Source organism: Vulpes vulpes, chromosome 8 (assembly GCF_048418805.1).
Source record: "Vulpes vulpes isolate BD-2025 chromosome 8, VulVul3, whole genome shotgun sequence".
NCBI lineage: Eukaryota > Metazoa > Chordata > Mammalia > Carnivora > Canidae > Vulpes > Vulpes vulpes.
This window is the reverse complement of record NC_132787.1, coordinates 2,769,892-2,795,132: the sequence shown is the minus strand read 5'-3', so window position 1 is coordinate 2,795,132 and position 25,241 is coordinate 2,769,892. Positions and strand designations below refer to the sequence as shown.

Here is a 25,241-nt window from a genome sequence, read left to right as displayed (position 1 = left end):
CACGGGGGTCAGCCTTCTTCTGTTGGCTCCTCATGCCCGCCTCACAATAGCACTGATGCAACTTAGTAGTGTCGGCATCTCGATGTGAGCCCCTCAAGGCCAGTGGCTGTCCCGGCCGCCCATCTCCAGGGCCTGCCCCGCAGTACCTATGAACCCAGCGAGGTTCTGTGGTCCCGTGTGGTCCACTCTGTCCTTGGATGCTTTGGGTCCTTCTGGACCCCTCGGGAGTCTCTTGACGGATGAGTCTAAATGCAATCCTTCCCGATGTAATTCCGACTGCAGTGTATCAGCCAGGCCAGCCTGGAGGAAGGAAGGAAGGAAGGTTCTGGATTCTGTTCTCTTGGCCAAACGTTGCCTGTTTCTGAAACTCAGTCCTGCCCTCCCCCCAATCTAACTGGTGAATATTCATTTATCCCTTTTACTTTTCCTCCCTTCTTGACCTGTCTGCATGTAGTTTACCCATCAGAGGATGCCACAGGGTTGTGTGAAATAGATATGCTCTAAAGTACTTGGAAACATAGTAAGAATGACATAATGTGGGCAGCCCGGGTGGTGCAGTGGTTTAGCACCTGCCTTCGGCCCAGGGCGTGAGCCTGGAGACCCAGGATCGGGTCCCACGTTGGGCTCCCTGCATGGAGCCTGCTTCTCCCTCTGCCTGTGTCTCTGCCCCTCTCTCTCTGTGTCTCTCATGAATAAATAAATAAAATCTTAAAAAAAAAAAAAAGAGAGAAAAGAATGACATAATGTAATTAGTATCTCATGTCCTGGAGTCCTGAGAAGGGCTTTGGGCACCTTTAGAGAAGGTTCTGCAAGTCTAAGGCTGGCTGGTCTCCTGCTGTCCCAGCGGGAGCTAAGGTGTCTACAAGGCAGGAGGGGAGCTAGTGGAACCCACTGGCTGGAGCTGGGGCTCCCTTGGCTGGAGGCCACCTCCCTACCACTCCCACCTTAATCCAGTTCTCTACCTGGGACCCCCCCCTTCCCCACCAGCACGAGTCCCACCTGGGCGCTCACACTGCAGTCCTAGCCACAGGTACCCGCAAAACTCCCCTCTTGAGCACGTACACGCAGGCGCACGCACACATCTAGAAGCGCTCACAGTCACGCACATACACACACGTGCTTCCACACAGATGCCCGGAGATGCGCCTACACCCGGAGGCCGTCCTATTGTTGGACCCGCAGTGAGCCGCGTGGGATGAAGGTACAGACAGTACGCGCTCAGCCCAGCTGTCGGGACTCCCCACGGTCTTCTAGCTCCTAGTCCTGTCCCATCTCTCCTGGAGACGAACAGAGCTTTAAATTGGTAAGGGGCCTCAGCAGCCATTTGCCTAAACATTTTATTCTACTAGTGAATGCACCGAGGCCCAGAGAAGGGAGGTGACTTGCTAAAGGTCGCACAGTGAGGTGTTCCATTCCCACCCCCCAGCCCCCAACATTCGGCATCCTGAGTTCCATGTGCTGGATTCAGTCACTCTTGCTTCTCTTCCTGAGCCTGTCCAGGAGTGGGAACTAGAGGGAGGCGGGGACGGTGCTACTGGAAATGGGACAGAGCCGGAAGTCAGAGCTAGAGGGAGGCTGAGGGTAGGTGTGGCAGGCAGGCCATTGGGCTGATGAGACCCGTGGGATGGGAAGGGAGGGGTCAGTAGGCAGAGATGAGAAGTTCATCAGGGCTGGAGGGGCGAGTGGCCGCTGAACCGAGGGGTAGAGTGATGGAGCTGGGATTTGGGCCTCCAGTCCGGGCTCCCGATGCCCTGCTTCCGAGCTGTGGGGTGTCACAGCACAGAGGGCTGGTTAGAACAATTGCACACTCTGGAGCTCTCCCAGGTTCCTCCTCCTCCTCCTCTTCTTCTTCTTCTTCTTCTTCTTCTTCTTCTTCTTCTTCTTCTTCTTCTTCTTCTTTTTAAAGATTTATTTATTTATTCATGAGAGATACAGAGAGAGAGAGAGGCAGAGACAAGCAGAGGGAGAAGCAGGCTCTTTGCAGGAGCCCCACGTGGGACTCGATCCCGAATCCCGGGATCACGACCTGAGCCGAAGGCAGACGCTCCACCGCTGAGCCCCCAGGTGTCCCATCTCCCGGGGCTCTGTCCAGCTCAGGACTCCATCAGGAGGGTTGAGGGACCATCTTGGTGGGTGGGAGGCCTTGGGTCGATCCTCTCCCTTAACAGAGCGTTGGTCTTTTCAGACCACTTGCTTCTGGTCTCTCAATATTCTTATTTATTGCTATTGCCCTGAGGGGTGGGGAGGGGGACTTAGATTTCTGCTATTGCCTTCTGGGCCTGGGCCTGGGCCTGGGCCTGGAGGTTTAGAAACTGACCCTGCTGTACAGATGGATGTTCAGGGACTTGCCTTTGCCCATAGTGAAGCTGAGGGGCCACCTCCCCACTTTCTTTGCTCCGTGTAAGAGCCTCATCAGTGTCAAGGGCGCAACGGTTCTCTACATGAAGGAGCTCAATGGCCCGAGATGTCGAGATTTCTCTCTCTGTTTGCTGTCTGTGATCACAGGTGTAAGTGTGATATGATGTGCCTGTAATCAGTTTGCAGATGTGCATGGGAGGCTGGACAGTGCCACGGCCCTGCTCCCTGGAGGGATTCCCACGTTACATTCTGCAAAAGTATGCTGCTAACGGCAAGCGCGTATCGTGGTTATTTTGTGGCGGGAAGTGCCTAAGTGCGTTGTCCCGTGTATGAAATCCCTAGTCCTCCCATCTGCCCTGTGAGGGAGGCGCTCACGTATCATTCTCACTTCAGAGATATGGAAACTCACTTTAGAGATATGGAGAGGCCTAGGGAATGGCTCAAGGCCACTCAGCCAGGAAGGAACCGAGCCCAGTGTTGGATCCGAGGAATCTGGCTCCAGAGACTATGTGCCTACCTCCCTGCCACCTCATCTTCTTGCAATGTGCTGTTTCCTTTCTTGGGGGTCATTTATCAGCTATGGCAGGTCTCCAAACCCCAAAAGGACTCCATTAAAAGAAATAAAGAAAAAAAGAAGCCACATCAAAGGCTTTTTGAAAGTTTAGACCCTGTTCACGTATCTGTCCTTTAAAGAATTCTCATAAATGGCTCAGGCATGAGTCTTCCCCAGCACAGCAGTGAGTGATGTTTCCTTAAGCTTTGAGTGGCCGGTGAGTCTAATTTTTGTCATCCATCGGTTTACAGATCTGCACAGGGATGTCTTCTGGGAGGCAATGCGGGTTTGTGAAATGACCACTGGTGGTGCACACAGGGTTCAAACACCAGCCGGATGCTGAACCTTGTGGGGCTCTGGCCTGGTTACTGAGCATCTCTGGCTCCTTCATCCGCAAGATGTATCATGGGTGTGTGTGTGTGTGTGTGTGGATGAGATCGTGACAGTCGTGTGCATAGATGGTGTAGAGGCCCTTAGTGTGAGCCTGCTGTGAGCCCAGGGGCAGAGGACTGTGCTGGAGACCCCAGACTAGACCTTTCTCTGCTCCATGTGACATTGGGGACCCTCCCAAGCCCTACCTTTCTGGAAAAGAGAGTTGCAGACAAAGCTCAGAGTTGGCTACATTGATTTATTGGAAACACAGATCAAGACAGACATGGGCACGGCAGAGGTGGAAGGGAGAGGATTGGGGAGTGGGGTACCGCCATCAGCCCCAGGGCAGCCTCCGGCCTCTGAGCCCCCTTCCTATGGGCATCAGAGGAACTTCTTTTTAGGGGTAGCCTTTCCTAGCACCAGCAACGGAGCTGAGGAAGAAGGGATCACACACAGACAAGAGGCCGGGAGTGGGACAGATCTTTCAAAGTGCCAGAGAAGTAGTCGAGGCCTTGCTCCCCCTGGACGCCGGGCGGGAGAGACACCAGGCCCGAGGCTTGAGTTCGGGGGTCTAACATCTGCGGCAGCTGCTGGTACACGAGCCCACGCCGCAGGAGCTGATGCCGCAGGAGCCCACACCTCCGGTGCCCAGGCCGCAAGACGTGATGGAGTTGCAGGGGGCGCAGGGGGCGCAGGGCGCGCAGGGGGCGCACATACCCGTGCTCACTGCCAGGTTCCCGCTGCATGGGGCGCTGCACACGCTGCCGGTCACCGGCCGGGAGCCCGACACGCAGAGGTCGCCGCAGACGACCCCACCTCGGGAGCTGCTGACACCTGTGAACCCCAAAGATTCAGCCAAAATTCTGGGGGGTGAGTCATCAGCCTCCCCGATGATGCCCTGCCCCAGGCCCTGAGCACTGGATTCAAAGTCAGTAGAATCTTTACGTGCAACACTAGTTCCATCTAGTTCCAAAGCTGCCGCCTTCCTTGCTCTCTGACCCCAAACCGTTCAGCTGTGATGCCAACCCACTCTCATGCGCTTGGCATCCAGGGGTAGCCCTCCCTCTAGACTGTGCCATCCCTACTAGGAACGGGGTAAATCCATCCAGCCGGGAGCTTCAGTACTCACAGACATTCACGGCCCCGACGCCTTCACATAGTCTGAGAGGGAAGAAGAAAAAGACAACATAAGTGACTCAGCGAAGGCTGCAGATGGAGCTCCCCAAAACTTGGGGTGGGGTCCACAAGTGGTAAGAGTAGGAGCTCGGGGTCTGGGGTCTGAGGACAGCCCTCCGGGCCACCCCCGCCCCCACGTGATGGATGATAGGCTGTCCTAGATCCCTGGCTGTCCTAGATCTCCCAACTGAGCCAGGTGGAGCATGTGTTTATTCAAGGGGCAGGAATGGGGAGCTCAGAGCGAGGCTGGGCTGGGCCTCACCTGTACTCCTCGCCCTCCAGCAGCCGCCTGTACGTGGCGATCTCGATGTCCAGGCCCAGCTTGGAGTTCATCACCTCCTGGTACTCCTTGACCAGGCAGGCCATGTCCTGCTTGGCCTTCTGCAGGGCGGCCTCCAGCTCGGCCAGCTTGCAGCGGGCGTCGGTGAGGGCCGCCTCGCCCTGCTTCTCCGCCTGCGTCACGGCGGCCTCCAGCTTGGTGTTCTGGGGGCGCAGACAACAGGGTGCTATGGTCCAGGGTCTCTCTCTCCATTTCCTGGATGTGTCTGGTCACTCCCACCTACACGCCCTCCCTCCAGGAAAAGGCCTCTCCCCTTTATCAGCCGGGTCCCCTCAAGGGCCACAACCAGGGCCTCTAGCCAGGCACATGGGCTGGGGCGTGAATGGGGTGTTCCCTGGGGCACACACTGCCTGGGCAGCCCTGGGGACACTCAACGTGAGCCCTACCTGGCACTTGGCGTTCTCGACCTCGGCCATCAGCCTCTGGATCATGCGGTTGAGCTCGTTGATCTCCTCCTTGGTGCGGCGCAGGGTCTCCCCGTGCCGGATCACCGTGGCCTTCATCTCCTCACACTGCGGTGGGGGGGGGGGGGACGGTTCACAGGGGCTCCTGAGGCTCAGGACGGGTCATCCCGCTGAGCCCCACACCTTGCACAACTGCCACCCCAACCCGAGGGCTGCCTGCCCTTCCCTCGTCCATCCCACCTGCACAAAACCCAAAACCCTTTCAGCGTCCCTCCTTCTGGGGCTCTGGCAGGGGGAGGCTGGGCCCCGACCTTGCTGCGGTACCAGGACTCGGCCTCAGCCCGGCTGCGGCTGGCGATGTCGTCGTACTGGGCCTTGATCTCGGCCACGATGCAGTCCATGTTCAGGTCCCGGCTGTTGTCCATCTTGACGATGACCGAGGTGTCTGAGATGTGGGCGTGGAGGACGCGGATCTCCTGCGGGGGGAGGATGGAAGATCTTGTTTGCACCCCAGCCTCTCCCAGCACATGTGGACCCAACCCTCCCTGGTCTCTGGCGCCTGCTCCCACTATAGCCCCATGGACTGCAGGCCTCAGCCCGATCCCAGGCCAACCAGTCCCAGGCCAGGGCCCCCTCTTCCAGGCTGGCTGCCAGTTCTCTGCCTGGACCACGGCCCCTCACCTCCTCATACAGGCGCCGCAGGAAGTCGATCTCCTCGGTCAGGGCCTCGGCGTTGGCCTCCAGGTCTGACTTGCGGAGGTAGGCGCAGTCCACATCCTGGAAACGTGGGGTGTCACTGAGCGCCGAGCACCCACAGTGGCATCGCCCCCAACTCCCTGCCATCCGAGGAGGCCAGGGCAAAGGATTCCCAGGGTCCCTGTTGCCAGCGCAGCTCCATGCCCTCTGGCCTGCCCACCGTGGGCTTCACCTTGTGCCTGGAGACGGGCCACCAGCCTCTCGCCCCTCTTACGCTCCCAGCTCTCCTCCTGACCCTCCCTATTCCAACAAGCTCGGCCACCTGGGTCCTGCCAGGCCCCCACAGTCCTCCAAGCCTGCACCCGGCCCCTCCTGGTTCTACTCCACCGTCCCCCACACCCTACGGCTGCTCCCCTCCCTTGGGCCACTCTTCCCACAACGCTACACAGGACACTGTCCCTCGACACAGACACCACACTGCTCTGCCCCCGGGGGGACCCCAGCCGAGGCCACAGCTTCTGAAGCGGGGCAGGTCGGCAGAGGTCAGCCCAGCCGGGCGCGCCCCAGGGCGCGGTGCACGTGGGCATCCCAAGGTGGTCGCCCTGCATCAGCGACCTGAATGAGCCTTTCGTGCCCCGATCTCTGAGATCTGCCATCCCGACCTGGCCAGGCCAGGTACCCACACGAGGTCCAGACCCTCTGGGGCCCGGCCGTCATTCTGAGGTCCCGGGCATCTGTGCTTCCGCACGCCTCCTTACTCACCTTCTTCAGAGCCACAAATTCATTCTCAGCTGTTGCTCTCAGGGCAACTTCCTCCTCATACCTGAGGTAGAAGAGGGCAGACAGGGAGGTCAGGGAAGGGCGGGGCTCCCAGGGCCGCCTCCACCCCCTATCAGGGCAGGGGCAGCATTAGGGACCTCCCAGCGGCTGGCCCCCGGCAGATCCGCTGGACCCTTTCTTGCTGCTTGGATGTGGAACGTGTCGGGGGTTCCCTCCCCACTTTCAATCGAGGGGTCCGGAGCGCCTACGTCCCGGGACCTCAGAGCCCGCTTCCCAGAGCTGCCGAGAGGCCCCTCAGGAGGCAAACAAGGCCTGGGCGCCCAGCTCCGAGCTAGGAGGGGACAGCAGCACCTCTGGGGCACCGAGGCCCCAGCCTCCCCCACCCGGGCGTCCATCCTGGCTTGGGGTCCGGGCCTGGGCCACCCGCCGACCGTCAGCCCTCAGCGCCCTCAGCGCCCTCAGCAGCGGGACACCCAGGGTCCCGGGACCCGTCAGCCCCGAGGGACCAGAGGCTCAGGTGCAGGGAGCTCAGCATGAGAAGGCCCGAGGCCTGCAGAAGCCCCCTCTGGCCTCCCCCCGGGCCCAGGGAACAGCCTCCCAGAAGCCAGAAGGCCCAAGCAGGAGACAGATGTCTGCCGGGGGCATCCGGGTGCTCGGCAGGCGTCTGGCAGCCGTGGCCCAGACGAGAGGACCCTGCCGCACGCTGCCCCCGGCCCGCACAGCCACTCGCTCCCTGGGACACTCTTGCCCAGTCCAGCCCAGCGGGCTCTACGCCACATGGTTTCCTGTGCCCAGCGTCCCTGCCGGCCGCACTCACTTCTTCTTGTAGCCCTCCAGCACCTCCTGGACGTGGTTGAGCTCAGAGGCCAGCCTCCCGCTGTCGGCCTCCACGCACTCGGCCTCCCGCCTCAGTGTCTCGATGTAGCCCTCGAACAGGGGCTCCAGGTTGCTCTCGCAGCACTTGCGGTTCTGGTAGAACTGCCACTTGGTCTCCAGCAGCTTGTTCTGCTGCTCCAGGAAGCGCACCTGCGTCGGGGCGGGAGGAGGGCGTCAGGTGGCTCCTGGTGCCCCAAGGCCACTTTGGGCTGGTGGCCATTGCTTTAGGGTGAACTCCCAGCAGGGATCGGGCAGAGCTGGGCAGCGGGACACAAGGTGACCTCTGGAGCTCCTGACTGTCATCCATCCGTGTCTGCATTTTCCAATTTAGGGACGGGAGCCAGGGCTGGCAAGGCCAGTCCCTGCTCCCAGGTAAACTGACACAGGCAGACCCGGTGAGTGCAGGGGCCACGTGGTCCAGAGCCAGCCAGGGTCTCCCATTTGCCTCTGCCTCCCTCCTTCCCCCACGTCAGTGCCCAGCCTGGGTCCTGAGCATGGGTGGGGCAGAGGAAGGGTGGGTTGGGGACACCCACCCTTAGGGTGTCCCTGCGGTCCTCCTCCTATTCTTCTGTTGGTTTTTGCGTCTACGTGCACGGACCACCCTGTGTCTCTGGCATGAAGGCTCCGAGCCAGTGCCCGTCTCTGTGTGGGGACCTGCCTGCCTAGACAGAGGTGCACGTGCGAGTCACACCATCCCACCGGGAGCCTGTGCTCCGTAGTCACGTCTTTGGTGCATCCGGGCCCTGAGCTGTGTCCGTCTGGTCCATCAGACTGGGAGCTGGCCCGGGTCCTCCCTGTCCTGCCCCTGACCCCGCAGGAACTGAAGGCCCGGGAAGGGTGACCAGGGACACCCACCTTGTCGATGAAGGCGGCAAACCTGCTGTTGAGGCACTTGATCTGCTCCTTCTCCTCGTGCTTGACGCACTGCGCGTTGGGGTCGATCTCCAGGTTGAGGGGCGTCAGGAGGCTCTCGTTGACCGACACGGTGGTGATGCAGGGCGGGCTGGGCCCGCACACGCCGCCCGAGCGGTAGCCGAAGCTGCGGCCGCAGGAGCCGGCGCGGAAGGCCCCGCAGACGCTGCGGCTGCCGAAGCCCCCGGTGAGGCCGCGGTAGCAGGAGACGCCGCGGTAGGGGGCGGCCGTGATGCAGCAGCGGCCGGGCCGGGGCCCGCAGGCAGAGGCGCAGCTGAAGGCGCGGCCGCAGAATCCGGATCCGCAGGTCATGGTGCTTCTGGAGGCTCGGGCGGTGGAGGACAGAGAGGAGGTCTGGAGTCTTGTGGAAACTCCAATGTGCTCTGCAAGGCGCCTCCGTCCTATTTATGCTCAGATCTGAAGGGCTTGGCTGTGCACTGGGTCAATTTGTGCTTTATGGGCTTGGGCGGTTAGTTGAGTCCAGCTCCTCTTTAGAATGTGCTTTAATGGTGGAGTGGCCCGCGCCCTCCTCTGTGTATAGGATGCCAACCTCTGGGCTGCAGGCGGACTCAGCACGTTTCATCTTCAAAGTGCCCTGCCAGCAGGGCATGCGCTCACCTGAGGAGACTGGAGAGAGAAGTGCAGTAGGGCAGGGCAGGTAGGAAGGGGGTCCAGGAGAGGAGAGGAGAAGAGGACGGGACTCTGGGTGGAGCAGGGGAACGAATGGGGTGTTAAGAAACAGCATCTATCCAGATGTTTCCATCTCAGTAACGGCCCGCGTGCTACTGTCCACAAATCTGCATTTCCCTCCTCTCCATCTGCCTAGTGGGCTGGTGAAACACATCCCCTTTCTCCTACTTAATAAATAGGAGATTATTAAATATATGTTTTTTTTCATTTTTTTTCGACTTTTATCATGAGAGTTTCCAAACATATAGAAAACTTGAAAGCACAGCGTCACAAACACCTGGAGATGTTCAACGTAGTTACCTGGATTCAACAGGGGTTAACACTGGGCCACCTTTCTTGCCTACGTGATGGTTACAGAAAGTATGACAGGTACAGAAATCAGGACCCTACCACCGCACATTCAAGGAAATTAATAATTCAAGAAACCATTTGGTACCCATTCCATTTTCAAGTTTCCTAATTGTCTCAAGAGTTTTTTTTTTTTTTTTTTTTAATGGTTTTATGTGACTTTGCTTGTGGCTCTGTCCCTTGCATTTTAAACTGGAAGTTCCCTCTAGAGTTGGGTTGATCATATGGTAGCCTGTAGGCAGGCATGTGTGGCTATTTAAATTTAAATTGGTTAAAATTTAATAAATGCAAAAGGGAGCTCCCCAGTTGCATGAGCCACGTGGCCACACAACCACTGATTACCTTATTGGACATTGCAGATATAGAACATTTCCACCATCGTAGTAGCAATCTACTGGATAGTGCTGGCCTGGAAGCTTGATTGGGTTCAACCGAAACATTTCTGGGCAAAATGCTTCATAAACAATGGTATCTAACTCTTAATGGTTAGACACCTAAGAAGCACGCATTACCAGCTTGTTCTATCATCCTTGATGCTAAATCAGAGCACTTGTACGCATTTCCCTTTTATAATTAGGAAGAACACTGTAGGAGAACATAGGTCCCATTTTGATAAAAGGATCCTTTCTTTTCTTTTTGCCACCTACTGTGTGCTGTCATACACGCCATAAACAATCTCCAATTCTCCCATCAACCATATGAGGTACGTGTCATCATCCCCATTTTACAGATAAGGAAACTGAGGCTCAGTGAGGTTAAATAACTTGCCCAATGTCTGCCAGCTAGTAAGTAGTGGAGCCCAGGGGATGCGATACCTTCTCGCCTACAAGCGATGACAACCTCTAGATTTCCTAATCTCTGGAAAATTTCAAGAGGGTAGAGAAAGTTGTTTAGGAGGGATATCTGTGGATCTATGGCTGGGGAGAATCAGTATAAGGAAGATGGACAGAGTCACAGGGACTTGGTATGTATGGTTAGAACCAGGAGGGGCAGGGATCCCTGGGTGGCGCAGCGGTTTGGCGCCTGCCTTTGGCCCAGGGCGCGATCCTGGAGACCCGGGATCGAATCCTACGTCGGGCTCCCGGTGCATGGAGCCTGCTTCTCCCTCTGCCTGTGTCTCTGCCTCTCTCTCTATCTCTCTGTGACTATCATAAATAAATAAAAATTAAAAAAAAAAAAGAACCAGGAGGGGCCAATTGGAGGGGCAACATGAAGCTGGGGCTGGAGATCTGCAGAACTCCATTGGCTGAGAACTAAAAGGAGGGACACAAAAAGCTGGTTTTTAAAAATTTAAGATTTATTTATTTATTTGGGAGAGGGTGAAAGACAGAGAGAGAGAGCGAGCATGGGTGGGGGGAGGAGAAGGGAAAAAGGAAGGGGAAAGAGGAGGGGCAGAGGGAGAAGGAGAAGCAGACTCCACGATGAGCACAGAGCTGCATGTGGGGCTCTATCCCAGGACCCCAAGACCACGATCTGAGCTGAAAGCAGATGGTTAACTGACCGAGCCACCCAGGAACCCCCAGAAAAGGGCTGTTTTAGTTCTTTGTATACCTCTGGTGTAATGCAAGTATCTTGACAGATGGTACTCTGTTTTACCTGCCCATGAAGCACCCTACTCCGAAAGAACGGGTCTAGAAAAATCATCTCATGAAGTATGGAGATTTGCAGTAAATGAAAGAGAAGCAAAGAGGAGTGGAATGATGCGGCTGGCATGTCCCGTAGCTGCTGTGTCTTAGGGGCAAAGGCAAGCAGGGGGGCTCAGGCAAGAAGGAAGGAGGCAGGGTAAGATGGGAAAAGAGAAGGTAGGAGGGCAGCCCAGGGCTCAGGGAAGGGATGACTGTGCAAAACATTCAGGGGTGAGGTCTTGTGACTGGGACTAGCACTGGGCTCACGGGTTGTGTCAGCCAGCTGGCCACCCAGAGGAGGGTGTGGCGCCTGCTGTCACTTTATGTGTTTGGGGAGCTGGGCCAGCACTTCCGAGACCCTTTATCCCTCATCACAGTTCTGGGCACTGCCCACAACTGAGCCGTGGTGCTCCCAGCAAGCCAGCTGGCTGGTGTCCTGAGGAGAAGCGCCGTGAGTCAAGGTGCATCGCACCCATGTTTTACCTTCTCCACCAGTGTAACTCCTTATAAAAATGACATGCATAAACATGAGCTAATTGCTAATGCCTGGCCCCTCCTAAGCAATTTTAAAGAAACAAGATGCAATTTAAAGGAACAAGATATATATATATATATATAAAAATTCGAATGTGACACAATTTTGCTAACTTCAGGCCTTATTAATTTCTGGTAATCTTTGAAGAGCTCGAAGGACATTCAATCCGAATGTTTTCTTGGAGTGAAAAAACTTGTGTTGGGGGAGGAGGAAAGAGGAGAGAGGAGGGTTGTCCCCATTGTAGTCTTTGCTCTGGCAACATGAGCTTTATAGAAGGTAAAATTGTGAAATATGTCACCCACACAAAAGGATGCATAGGTGGTGCACGTAACACCTATCGGAGGAAAGAAAGCATACGTGTAGCTGAGGAGATTCCCATGAGCCTCATTCTGATTGTCCCCCCTTCTCTCTGGCTTAGGGACAGCCCCTCTCTGGGATTGTGTGTTGACCCATTCCCTTACTTTTCTTTGTACTTTTCTTGCACTTTGCACATTTCCCAATGTATGCATCCCTAAACCATAAATTATTTAGTTTTCCAGTGTTTGAAGTTCATATAAACGGAATTATATTGTGTATATTCTTTTGTGACTAGTTTGTTTTGACCAATGCTGCTTCCTATGGCTGCACAATGTTCATTTTCACTGTGAATTGTACTCAATGTATGAATATGCCACAGTTTATTTATTTCTCCACCCCGATGGCCTCATGGTTGTTTCTACAGTTTGTATTATGAACGGAGCTGCCATGGACATTCTTTTCTCTATCTTTAGGTGTCTTTGTGCAAGAGTTTTTCTAGAGTACGTGGATATTTTGAAAAATTATGCAAGTAGTATATACTTGGTGTAGAAAACCATTTTATGAGTATTCTTCCAAATTTAAAAAAGTCATAGCATTTCTTGATGTTCATCTTACTTCATACTAGATACTGTGCTAATGGGCCAGCATGCATTAATGCATTTAATTTTTACAATTACTCTCTGAGGCAGGTGTCAGATAAGGACACTGAGGCCTCAAAGGTTAAGAGTTTTGTTTGGGTTGTGTAGTTAGGGGCACTCAGTATCTGCTGGTGTGTTTGATCCCAGTGTAATGGATGAGTTTATCTCCTTGCACTCCCATCTATCCACCATCTACCATGATTAGAAGTATCACACAGTAGATGGTGCTTGTCTATAGCACATTAACACACACTCTCGCTAATCGCCTCCTCCCTCATCCTCTTCAGGGCCCTTCACAGTGCTCTCAGGGTTCAGGACCAGAGGATGGAGGAGAGCTCACTCTTGCTTGTGGTAAGCTTTCAGTTCTAAGAGAAAAGCTGAACACACACGCCTAGATCATGAACTAAAATGTAAACCTCACAACACACCAATGAGCACAAATGTTTGGTTCGTGGATATATTCCAAGGGCTTGGCACATAGTAGGTGCTCAATAAATATTTGTTGAATGAATGAAATGAATACCAGCTGCATATTAACTGCTGAGTAATGGAGCCATCAAAGCTTGGCAGTTAATTGTGCAAAGCTTTCTGGTAGGATGGGGTGGGGATCAGATGAAGCAGACCAGAGTGCAGCCGTACCTGGGTGTGGGGGCTGGGTAGAGAGACATTCCTGGCAGGGGCCTGAAGGAGGGGGCATGAAATGAGTAGATGTGTCCTTGACCCAAGTGAAGTCCTTGACCTGAATGATGTTGGGAATGATAGGGAAAGCCAGGCAACAAGGGCAAGAATCCCGAAGGCCATGGGGCAAAGTAGAGACTGAGGGTGGGATTGAGGAAGGAAAGAGAGAAGTGGAGGGGAGGTAGATTTCTAGGGAAAAGGAGAGAGAAGATGCTTGGTCTTAGACTGTTACTCTCCAGAGCCCCTTGGAAGGACAAAGAGGGGGAGGGGCGAAGAGAATTGGTAGGAGGGGAGGTTGGGGGAGATGGAGGGAAGAGGAGGGAAGTGGAGGACAATAGACAAAAAATGAGAAGACCCACGGGAGAATGGTGAAGGGACGCTCCAGAGGTGGAAAAGCAGGGGAGGAGGTGGTTAATGAAGGAAGGAGTGCAGCACCGAGGGCAAGGTATGGGCATAGCTGAAAAGGTGGGCAATCTTGGCTTCAGCTTCATAGCAATGAACCCTCCCAGGGTAGTGACATGGACTGGAGCAGGTGCATGGGAGATGGACCTCCCCAAGGGCAGAGCTTCTGAGTCAGCCTTCATCACTCCCAGCTCCCCAGGCTCCCCACAAGGGCCTTTAGCCCCTCCCTTCCTCTGGTGAATTCTTATGGATAATTGGCCACTGGTCTTGGCTGAGGAGGCAGGACTCTGACTTGGGTCTCTCAGCTCCTGAATCCTGCCTGCTGGATGGCCTAGGGTCACGTCCCTTATCAACAGCCTGAGTGTTATGTAAATAGCCACTCCTTCACCCCTCAATTCCCCTCACTGAAACCTAGCCTGCATCTGCTTTCTGTGAACTTTCTAGAAAGTATGAGCTGCAAGGTTATCCCCCTGGGCTGCCTGCAAGCCTGGTGTGCAGGTGTTTTGGTATCCTCCAGATGTAGAGCGCACAGGTTGCCTCCTACCGTGTGGCTTTGGAGCAGAATCCCAGAGATGGTACTCCCTGCTTCTGCGGACTCTGCCTCAACGGGCTCTCCACTGTCACAGAATCTCATAGTCCTGGCCTCTCCTGCAAGGGTGCCCAGGTCTCCCTACTGTCCACTCTCTGAAATACCTCCATGCACACCTTTTCACCAATGCTGCCTCACCTGCTTCCTCACTGATGTTTGTTCTCACCCTTTCCAGGGGGACTTTCTTACCTTTCCCATCAGATTAGCTGCAGTCTACATTGCTCCACTATGGGCACTGTCAGTAGGCACTGCATCCCTGAGCATCTGATGATATATCTGAAAAGCTGCATTCTTCAGACTTCTGGCCTTTCTCATGAATGTGGGTCTGTCTTCCCTGTCAGACTGGGAATTCCAGAATCCACGTCTCCTTCCTTCTCTTACTGCCTTCTTGCTTTTTTGCAAAACTCAGACAGGCTTCAGCCTACGGCAGGCACATAGCCATCACAGAATTTAACTGGATTCTCCAACAAGAGAATCTCATCTAATCCACCATACATTTGGGATGGTGCCTTATAACATTCTTCACAGGAGAAGGGTGGACTGAAGAGAGACTTGAACAAGAGCTTCCTAATGTTATAACCACCAGATTTGTCCCTTCTCTCGAGGTATCCCTTGAACCAAGATCCACTTAGGCTTGAAAAAAAAGAGGGGGATCCCTGGGTGGCGCAGCGGTTTGGCGCCTGCCTTTGGCCCAGGGCGCGATCCTGGAGACCCGGGATCGAATCCCATATCGGGCTCCCGGTGCATGGAGCCTGCTTCTCCCTCTGCCTGTGTCTCTGCCTCTCTCTCTCTCTCTCTCTCTCTCTCTCTCTGTGACTATCATAAATAAATAAATTTAAAAAAATGTAAAAAAAGGGGTTGTAACCTCAAGATCTGAAGGTTTCTTTGTTCATTCACCCTGTTTCCACAAACATGGTGGCCATTCCAGAAAAAAGAATTTTTCTCTTTTATACAAAGCTTCCGTAAATGGGAGACATAATGTAAGTTCCTTTAGGAAACCATGACTACCTACTCTCCCTATGGGAAGTTTTCCTCAACTCCAACTTGCATCTGTCCAGCTGTAGTGAATATTGGACTTCTCTCGCTGTCTTTGGAATTCCATTGTACCTGGATGGATGGCATATTCCCCACCTCCAACTTCATGGTATCCTTGGGCTACTGATCAATTGGGGGGTTTCAGGATCAGGCAAATATCGAGAAAAGTGAGTATTCATTGATTTATGGCTGAGGATTTCTGGTGGTCTGTTAAAACCAAAAAAGAAACACACATCTATGAATTATTAACAGATAACAGGCTTTTTGGACTGTCCAAGCTTCTCTTATCATCCTGTACAAGACTGATGACATTTTCCCTTTGCCTAAGAGGTGAGATTTTCATTGGGCCTTTCCTGGGGGCAGCAGGGCTAGATTGGGGATTGAAGGAGGGGCCTTTGATTTTGGGTTCTTTTCCCTGTTCCTTGTATTGACCTCCTGGTAGAACAATAGTAGATAACATTTACTGAGCACTTGCTATGTGCCAGGTGCTGTGTTGTCCGTGTGTTATTTAATTTGATCCTTTTACTAGTCCTCTAAGATAGACACCATCAGTGGGAATTTTACACAGGTGGTTTAGGGATGCAGGTAGGTATATATATTTCATTAAACCTCCTGATATATCTACAGCAGCACTAGCAGCAATAACAACTACTAATATGATTATATAATTAGAGTGTGTCAGGCTCTATTGTAAGTGCTTTACGTGTATTAATTCTTTTAATCCTTACAACAACTTTATGAGGTGGATACTATTATCCCCATTTTATAAGTCATGACATGAGGTATAGAGAGGTTAAGTAATTACCTGAGATTACATAGCTAGAAAGTGGCAGAGCTGGACTTTGAAACTAGGCAGTTTGGAATCTGTGTCTGTGTTCTTAACTGACATGCCATGCATTTAAACTTTTTAATTTTTAATAATATTAAAAGAAATAATTTTGTGTAGTGACAAAGTACACACATACACACACACCACATACGATTGAAACAAAAGAAAATGAAATGTTATTTTTACTACCTGTGATGCACTCTGATATTTTCTACTCTATTTTACTTAATTTTTAAAAATATTTTATGTATTCATGAGAGACACAGAAAGAGGCAAAGACACAGGCAGAGGGAGAAGCGGACTCCCTGCAAGAGCCTGATGCGGGACTCGATGGGATCATGACCTGAGCCAAAGGCCGATGCTCAACCGCTGAGCCACCCAGGTGCCCTTCTATTAGTAGACTACATTGTGAACTCTGAAAAAATACCACCCCAGAAACTTCTGCTCCTTAATGATTGTAATAAAGCACATCTGCACTGTGTTCTGGAGTTTACTGAGCATGTGGACATCTCTGTAATTTTTCCCAGGCGGCTTTGGGAGGAAAGATCTAATGTACTTCCCAGAGGAATGAAGTACCTTGCCCTGAGATCACACGGAGCTATTCATGGCAGAGCCTTGGTTCCCATCCAGCCCTTTTGGATTCAAGGCCCACTCTATACACACTGCAGGTGGCATACACCAATGTGGATCTGTTTTGACATGTGCCAAGTTTACTGACAAACTACCGTAAAGGGAAGGGGGTTACAGGGTTGGTGTAGCATAAGCAGCAGCACAGAGCTGAGCAGGGAGGGGGTGGTGGCAGGTGGCTGGATGCCCTCCTCATGGCTCTATCTGGATTGATTCTATTATATTCTCAGCAAAATGCTATACGTAGCAATAGCATCCAACCCAGGCTTTCTGGGCCCTGGAGGAAAATGGAAGTTTGGGGTGAAATCCAGAATGCTATCTTTTCTTGGGGTCTTGCTGGAAATACTTGGGCTTTCCTGAAGCCAGTGATCCACTGTGTGCCCGCTTAGGCCTCATGGAAGAGTCTGAGGAAGGGATGCTTCTTCTCGGCATAGGCTGGCCAAGACGGCCTAATAATTTGGCCTTGGGACTGGTCTGCGCGCACATCGTTGTAGGCAACAGTGCACGTGAGCTTGTGTGTGTGTGTGTGAGAGATTACGGGTGGGGAGGCCAGTATGTGAATGCATTTGTGTGTGTGTGTGTATGTGTGTGTGACAGAGAGAGAGTGAGAGAGAGAGAAAGGGAGAGAGTTATAGAGACAGAATATGTTGATAGGTGTAGGTGAGGGTTTCGGGGACAGGCGGGGGTGGGTGTTGGGGCTTTGGCAGAACAGAAATGAGCAAACCGCGTGAGGGACCACCAAATGCACCCCAAATTTCACGTCATCTTCTGTTATCTCTATCCTCCCAGGGTCCCAAGGCCGTTCGATCAGCACCACGGACAGCAGCACCGACTGTTTCCAAAGGGGCGGATGGGGGCTGTAGCACCGCCTGTCTCCTCCCTCCCTTCTAATCTGAGTCATTGCCACCCCTCCTCCCACCCCTGAGTTCTGCCAAATGTGTCTGGGGAGTGCAAGGGGACCTGCGGGGGACGTGAGCTGGCCTTTTGAAGATAAACATTGTGCAGTTTAGGGTAAAAGGCCATAAACATCTGGCCACATCTGGCCCCCAATTAAACACATTAAGGGAGGAGCCAAAAGAGCTAAACAACCCAAGCCAATAAAGACACCTAATTGCTCCTAACCCATGGAAGCATTTGGCTCCCCGCATATATAAAAGGCGCAAAGATGTCCAAGACACACACTTCAGCCACTGTGCCCTCCGTAGTACGTCTCCCTCCTCAAGCCTCCCTTGTCCCCTAGAAGCATCATGACTTGTGGATCTTACTGTGGCGGTTCAGCCTTCAGCTGCGCCTCTGCCTGCGGGCCCCGGCCCGGCCGCTGCTGCATCACGGCCGCCCCCTACCGCGGCGTCTCCTGCTACCGCGGCCTCACCGGGGGCTTCGGCAGCCGCAGCGTCTGCGGGGCCTTCCGCGCCGGCTCCTGCGGCCGCAGCTTCGGCTACCGCTCGGGCGGCGTGTGCGGGCCCAGCCCGCCCTGCATCACCACCGTGTCGGTCAACGAGAGCCTCCTGACGCCCCTCAACCTGGAGATCGACCCCAACGCGCAGTGCGTCAAGCACGAGGAGAAGGAGCAGATCAAGTGCCTCAACAGCAGGTTTGCCGCCTTCATCGACAAGGTGGGTGTCCCTGGTCACCCTTCCCGGGCCTTCAGTTCCTGCGGGGTCAGGGGCAGGACAGGGAGGACCCGGGGCAGCTCCCAGTCTGATGGACCAGACGGACACAGCTCAGGGCCCGGATGCACCAAAGACGTGACTACGGGGCACAGGCTCCCAGTGGGATGGTGTGACTCGCACGTGCACCTCTGTCCAGGCAGGCAGGTCCCCACACAGAGACGGGGACTGGCTCGGAGCCTTCATGCCAGAGGCACAGGGCGGTCTGTGCACGTAGACGCAAAAACCAACAGAAGAATAGGAGGAGGACCGCAGGGGCACCCTAAGGGTGGGTGTCCCCGACCCCACCCTTCCTCTGCCCCACCCATGCTCAGGACCCAGGCTGGGCACTGACGTGGGGGAAGGAGGGAGGCAGAGGCAAATGGGAGACCCTGGCTGGCTCCGGACCACGTGGACCCTGCACTCACCGGGTCTGCCTGTGTCAGTTTACCTGGGAGCAGGGACTGGCCTTGCCAGCCCTGGCTCCCGTCCCTAAAATGGAAAATGCAGACACGGATGACAGTCAGGAGCTCCAGAGGTCACCTTGTGTCCCGCTGCCCAGCTCTGCCCGATCCCTGCTGGGAGTTCACCCTAAAGCAATGGCCACCAGCCCAAAGTGGCCTTGGGGCACCAGGAGCCACCTGACGCCCTCCTCCCGCCCCGACGCAGGTGCGCTTCCTGGAGCAGCAGAACAAGCTGCTGGAGACCAAGTGGCAGTTCTACCAGAACCGCAAGTGCTGCGAGAGCAACCTGGAGCCCCTGTTCGAGGGCTACATCGAGACGCTGAGGCGGGAGGCCGAGTGTGTGGAGGCCGACAGCGGGAGGCTGGCCTCTGAGCTCAACCACGTCCAGGAGGTGCTGGAGGGCTACAAGAAGAAGTGAGTGCGGCCGGCAGGGACGCTGGGCACAGGAAACCACGTGGTGTAGAGCCCGCTGGGCTGGACTGGGCAAGAGTGTCCCAGGGAGCGAGTGGCTGTGCGGGCCGGGGGCAGCGTGCGGCAGGGTCCTCTCGTCTGGGCCACGGCTGCCAGACGCCTGCCGGAGCACCCAGATGCCCCCGGCAGACATCTGTCTCCTGCTTGGGCCTTCTGCCTCTGGGAGGCTGTTCCCTGGGCCCGGGGGGAGGCCAGAGGGGGCTTCTGCAGGCCTCGGGCCTTCTCATGCTGAGCTCCGTGCCTCTGCTCCCTCGGGGCTGACAGGTCCCCGGGCCCTGGGTGTCCCGCTGCTGAGGGTGCTGAGGGCGCTGAGGGCTGACGGTCGGCGGGTGGCCCAGGCCCGGACCCTGAGCCAGGATGGATGCCCGGGTTGGGGGGGGGGCTGGGCCTCAGTGCCCCAGAGGTGCTGCTGTCCCCTCCTAGCTCGGAGCTGGGTGCCCAGGCCTTGTTTGCCTCCGGAGGGGCCTCTCGGCAGCTCTGGGAAGCGGGCTCTGAGGTCCCGGGACGTAGGCGCTCCGGACCCGACCCCTCGATTGAAAGTGGGGAGGGAACCCCCGACACGTTCCACATCCAAGCAGCAAGAAAGGGTCCAGCAGATCTGCCGGGGGCCAGCCGCTGGGAGGTCCCTAATGCTGCCCCTGCCCTGATAGGGGGTGGAGGCGGCCCTGGGAGCCCCGCCCTTCCCTGACCTCCCTGTCTGCCCTCTTCTGCCTCAGGTATGAGGAGGAAGTTGCCCTGAGAGCAACAGCTGAGAATGAATTTGTGGCTCTGAAGAAGGTGAGTAAGGAGGCGTGTGGAAGCACAGACGCCTGGGACCTCAGAATGACGGCCGGGCCCCAGAGGGTCTGGACCTCGTGTGGGTACCTGGCCTGGCCAAGTCGGGATGGCAGATCTCAGAGATCGGGGCACGAAAGGCTCATTCAGGTCGCTGATGCAGGGCGACCACCTTGGGATGCCCACGTGCACCGCACCCTGGGGCAGCGCCCGGCTGGGCTGACCTCTGCCGTCCTGCCCCGCTTCAGAAGCTGTGGCCTCGGCTGGGGTCCCCCGGGGGCAGAGCAGTGCAGTGTCTGTGTCGAGGGACAGTGTCCTGTGTAGCGTTGTGGGAAGAGTGGCCCAAGGGAGGGGAGCAGCCGCGGGGTGTGGGGGACGGTGGAGTAGAACCAGGAGGGGCCGGGTGCAGGCTTGGAGGACTGCGGGGGCCTGGCAGGACCCAGGTGGCCGAGCTTGTTGGAATAGGGAGGGTCAGGAGGAGAGCTGGGAGCGTAAGAGGGGCGAGAGGCTGGTGGCCCGTCTCCAGGCACAAGGGGCTCGTCGTCAGAGGGGCAGGAGGCGGTGAAGCCCACGGTGGGCAGGCCAGAGGGCATGGAGCTGCGCTGGCAACGGGGACCCTGGGAATCCTTTGCCCTGGCCTCCTCGGATGGCAGGGAGTTGGGGGCGATGCCACTGTGGGTGCTCGGCGCTCAGTGACACCCCACGTTTCCAGGATGTGGACTGTGCCTACCTCCGCAAGTCAGACCTGGAGGCCAACGCCGAGGCCCTGACCGAGGAGATCGACTTCCTGCGGCGCCTGTATGAGGAGGTGAGGGGCCGTGGTCCAGGCAGAGAACTGGCAGCCAGCCTGGAAGAGGGGGCCCTGGCCTGGGACTGGTTGGCCTGGGATCGGGCTGAGGCCTGCAGTCATGGGGCTATAGTGGGAGCAGGGGCGGGAGACCAGGGAGGGTTGGGTCCACATGTGCTGGGAGAGGCTGGGGTGCAAACAAGATCTTCCATCCTCCCCCCGCAGGAGATCCGCGTCCTCAACGCCCACATCTCAGACACCTCGGTCATCGTCAAGATGGACAACAGCCGGGACCTGAACATGGACTGCATCGTGGCCGAGATCAAGGCCCAGTACGACGACATCGTCAGCCGCAGCCGGGCTGAGGCCGAGTCCTGGTACCGCAGCAAGGTCGGGGCCCAGCCTCCCCCTGCCAGAGCCCCAGAAGGAGGGATGCTGAAAGGGCTTTGGGTTTTGTGCAGGTGGGATGGACGAGGGATGGGCAGGCAGCCCTCGGGTTGGGGTGGCAGTTGTGCAAGGTGTGGGGCTCAGTGGGATGACCCGTCCTGAGCCTCAGGAGCCCCTGTGGCCCCCCCCCCCCCCCCAGTGTGAGGAGATGAAGGCCACGGTGATCCGGCACGGGGAGACCCTGCGCCGCACCAAGGAGGAGATCAATGAGCTCAACCGCATGATCCAGAGGCTGACGGCCGAGGTCGAGAACGCCAAGTGCCAGGTAGGGCTCACGTTGAGTGTCCCCAGGGCTGCCCAGGCAGTGTGTGCCCCAGGGAACACCCCATTCACGCCCCAGCCCATGTGCCTGGCTAGAGGCCCTGGTTGTGGCCCTTGAGGGGACCGGGCTGATAAAGGGGAGAGGCCTTTTCCTGGAGGGAAGGCGTGTAGGTGGGAGTGACCAGACACATCCAGGAAATGGAGAGAGAGACCCTGGACCATAGCACCCTGTTGTCTGCGCCCCCAGAACACCAAGCTGGAGGCCGCCGTGACGCAGGCGGAGAAGCAGGGCGAGGCGGCCCTCACCGACGCCCGCTGCAAGCTGGCCGAGCTGGAGGCCGCCCTGCAGAAGGCCAAGCAGGACATGGCCTGCCTGGTCAAGGAGTACCAGGAGGTGATGAACTCCAAGCTGGGCCTGGACATCGAGATCGCCACGTACAGGCGGCTGCTGGAGGGCGAGGAGCAGAGGTGGGTCCCGTAGCCTATTTGTCTCCCAGCCTAGCCTGGGTTCCCAGCGTGCCACGTGTCTGCTGGCATCCCTGGACTCCCATTTCCAAATCTCCCCATCCTGCATCTTTACAGGTAATGAGTAAGTCCTTTTGGTGTGTTTCTGGCCCCCTTTGTCTCGGTCATGCCCCCAAGTGCTACAATGGGTTTGGTACCTTTTGCAAATATACTCCCGAGAGCCCGGAGTCAGGTCACAGTAATTGTTCCTGAGAACTCTCCAAGCCTGGCCTTGTAGCCACCTTCCCTGTGCGTGTGCTTTTCCCTTCCCACCTCTTATTGCACATCACCAAGGTTCTAGGTGTCTTCTCAAGCCTGGCCCTGGACCAGCCCAGGCAGTTGGTAATTATCCCGTAATGACTGCCTCCCGTGGGGATTTTGTCCACTGACAGTCATATATTGCACTGCGGAGGGTACCCCTACGTGGTATTGCATTGCAGCAGGAAGGAACGAGGGGGGACAGATCGCAGGACCTTGTCCCTGGAGGCATCTATGTCCTGTTCTGGCATTTTTGCTTATTGCTGGTTCGGACATGGCAGGGAAGACCCATTCATCGGTCAGCCTTCCTACGGCTGGAGGGCAGCTGGTCAAGTCCCAGGACAACACTCCCAGAATGTTGGGCTGGGTTGGTCGGGCGCTCACTCCCGGGGCCAGGCCCCTCCTCTGAAGCACAGGAGAGTGCAGGGTGAGATGCAGAGGGAGCACCTGCGAGCATGCTGTGTGCTGGGGAGATGGGGACCCTGGAATCAAAGTGCTCACCCGGTGAGACTTGCAGCAGCCTCAAGCAATTGCTTTGGAGGGCTCCAAGGCCCCGTGGCTCACTGCGCTCGGGGAGTTTCGTTAGTGGAGGATGCCAGGACGAAGCATTTTTCAAGACTGAGTCTGGACGTTCAAGAGACGCCTGGAGATAGCCCTGGAGCCCGAGTGGCCCACCCATCCCTCCACCGCGTAGGGCTCCTGGGGTGAACTCAGCAGCTTCGGCGTGGGTTCCCTCCGCACCCTGGGCGTGGGATGAGTAGACTGTGGGCTGCGGATTCTCCTCGTGTCTGAAGCTGATGTTGTCAACCCTCCGCCACGGAGCTATCAGAGGGTCACCCGTGTGTCCCCCCTAAGGAGATGCCTTGTGTGTGGGAAGGAAGGGAGGGGCTGCGTGGAATTATAGCCCCGCCCCATCTCTGGTTATTCCCTCTCTCTGGGCCTCAGTTTCTCCATCTGTCAAATGAGGGCGCTTGTAGAGACAGTCTCCGAGCCTGTTCCGAATGGGTTCTAGAATCCCATTCCATCCCGCAACAGTTCCTTACGGAGCCAAACGTGGGTTTCGGCACTGCCCGCTGTGCAGCGGGGGAAAGTCAAGACAAAAACGAACATCTGGCCTCTTGAAGCTCAGGTTCTAGTGAGGCCAAGCAGACGGCATTCAGGACGTCGGATGTGCGGCGCCTGCGACGTGTCCACAGGTGGAGCAGAACCAACAAAAATAGCAGCAGTGCACACGTCCGCACTCGGCACCCGCGTGGGTCACTGATTCCACCGTCACAGGGGATCTAGGAGATGGCCCCGCAAGGAGGGAGGCCGAGCCAGGCAGGGCGCATCCTAGGTTGCAGGGCCGAGGGCTGCCCGGAGGCGGGGGCGCTCTGTCTCAGAGCCCGCGGGCCGTGGTGGCTGGGCCACCCCGGCTTCCCTGCAGCGAGTGCCCAGGAGGAGACAGGGGCATCCCCCTCACCTGGGCCGCGGGGCCGGGCTGCTGGCCCCCCGACACTGACCTCTCTCTCTTCTCCTTCCCCAACAGGCTGTGTGAGGGTGTCGGCGCCGTCAACGTGTGTAAGTAGCCGAGCTCCCCCTTCTTAGGGGGGGAGGGCCCACATCTGCGGGGAGGGACTCGGGACACCCCCCCCCCCACCCGAGCCACCTGCTGCGGCCGTGCCTGACGCCTTCCGTCCCCCATCCAGGCGTCAGCAGCTCCCGCGGTGGCGTCGTCTGTGGCGATCTCTGCGCCTCCGGTGCTGCCCCTGCTGTCACCAGCAGAGTCTGCAGCGCCCCGTGCAGCGGCAACCTGGTGGTGGGCACCAGCGCCTGCACCCCCTGCCCCGGGGCCAGCGCCTGCAGCGTGGCCTGTAAGAAGTGCTAGGGCCGCCGGCGCATCCCCGTCACCCGCCGCCCCAGGACCCCCGCGGCCGTGCCCGCCAGCTGCTGGCCCTCCGAGAGCCGGGGGCCAAAGGTGCGCACTCGTGCCCGCCCCACCTGCTCCCCGGGGCCCCCCTCTCCGTAGCCTTTCCTAGTGGTGGATTTGTTGTCTTGAGGATTCAACCTTTCTTCTGCCTTTCTGCTTCTCTGCTGGATTCATGGGTCCTGCCTGAGCCCTTCACCCCAGCTTGCAGGGCCCGGGGGGCGGGGCCCCGACTCCCCCCATCTACACTTCCTGGGAACCCGCCAGGGTGCTCGTGCCTGTGGACCGGAGGTGGGGAACGCCGATGGTGGTTTTCCTGAAACCCTGTGAGGGACGTGACCCGTGGGAGGGAAGAGCATCTCCTTCCAGGGCTGCCTGCAGAGGCTTCTACAAAGCCAGTGACCCAACTGCCAGTCTGTCTCTTTGCCTTTGCTTCACTCTGTGTTTCCAATAAACTAATTGTAGCTTATCAAACCTGGTGCCTCAGAGTCTTGAAAGTGCCAGGGCCGCCCTATGATAGGAGCTCCCGGCCAGGGATTTCCTCAGGACCCCTCCATCCACTTACCTGCTAGCCCTGCTGTCCCTCTGGCCTTGAGCCACCTAAGCCTTGGGAAAACGGGAGAACAGCATGGACGCGCGGCATCCGGTGTGATCGTGGATTTCTCTAGACCAAGGTGTCTCAGCTTCAGCAGTATTTGGGGCTGGGGCAGTCTTTGTTGGGAGTCTGTCCTGTGCGTTGTAGGATGCTTGGCAGCATCACTGGCGTGTGCCCACTGGACGCCCGGGCCATGCCTCTCCCCTCGGCCCCACCAATTGTGACAACCAAAAATGTCTCTATTTTTTTTTTTATTTTTCATTTTATTTATTTTTCTTTATTTTTATTTTTATTTTTTTTCAAAAATGTCTCTAGAAATGACCAACCATGCCATAGGCATTCTCAACTGGGGTGATTTCGTTCCC

General features: G+C 56.4%; 2 protein-coding genes across 2 annotated transcripts; one reads left to right on the top strand and one right to left on the bottom strand.

Annotated features, from left to right (window-relative positions):
- Positions 1-1,112: 1,112 nt before the first annotated feature.
- On the top strand, positions 1,113-24,755 carry LOC112920993 (keratin, type II cuticular Hb6). The gene is made up of 10 exons (XM_026000029.2): positions 1,113-1,303; positions 17,550-18,376; positions 19,079-19,287; positions 20,061-20,121; positions 20,831-20,926; positions 21,131-21,295; positions 21,492-21,617; positions 21,861-22,081; positions 23,904-23,935; positions 24,064-24,755. The coding sequence occupies exons 2-10, from the start codon at positions 18,008-18,010 to the stop codon at positions 24,240-24,242; spliced, it is 1,458 nt and encodes a 485-aa protein (XP_025855814.2). The 5' UTR covers positions 1,113-1,303; positions 17,550-18,007; the 3' UTR covers positions 24,243-24,755.
- On the bottom strand, positions 3,520-8,978 carry LOC112920992 (keratin, type II cuticular Hb1). The gene is made up of 9 exons (XM_026000027.2): positions 8,411-8,978; positions 7,497-7,705; positions 6,662-6,722; positions 5,885-5,980; positions 5,515-5,679; positions 5,186-5,311; positions 4,722-4,942; positions 4,413-4,444; positions 3,520-4,117 (listed from the first exon to the last, which is right to left on the bottom strand). Exons 1-9 carry the CDS (start codon positions 8,777-8,779, stop codon positions 3,855-3,857), a joined length of 1,542 nt encoding a protein of 513 aa, XP_025855812.2. The 5' UTR covers positions 8,780-8,978; the 3' UTR covers positions 3,520-3,854.
- Positions 24,756-25,241: the final 486 nt, after the last annotated feature.

Bases quoted from the DNA above. Each gene is read 5' to 3' on its own strand.
- LOC112920993 (XM_026000029.2), top strand. From the start codon at position 18,008: ATGACTTGTGGATCTTACTGTGGCGGTTCAGCCTTCAGCTGCGCCTCT. The intron at 21,618-21,860 runs GTAGGGCTCACG...CTGCGCCCCCAG, and splicing joins TCGAGAACGCCAAGTGCCAG to AACACCAAGCTGGAGGCCGC. The intron at 23,936-24,063 runs GTAAGTAGCCGA...TCCCCCATCCAG, and splicing joins TGTCGGCGCCGTCAACGTGT to GCGTCAGCAGCTCCCGCGGT.
- LOC112920992 (XM_026000027.2), bottom strand. From the start codon at position 8,779: ATGACCTGCGGATCCGGATTCTGCGGCCGCGCCTTCAGCTGCGCCTCT. The intron at 7,706-8,410 runs GTGGGTGTCCCT...GCCCCGACGCAG, and splicing joins TTGCCGCCTTCATCGACAAG to GTGCGCTTCCTGGAGCAGCA. The intron at 6,723-7,496 runs GTGAGTGCGGCC...CTTCTACCTCAG, and splicing joins CTGGAGGGCTACAAGAAGAA to GTATGAGGAGGAAGTTGCCC.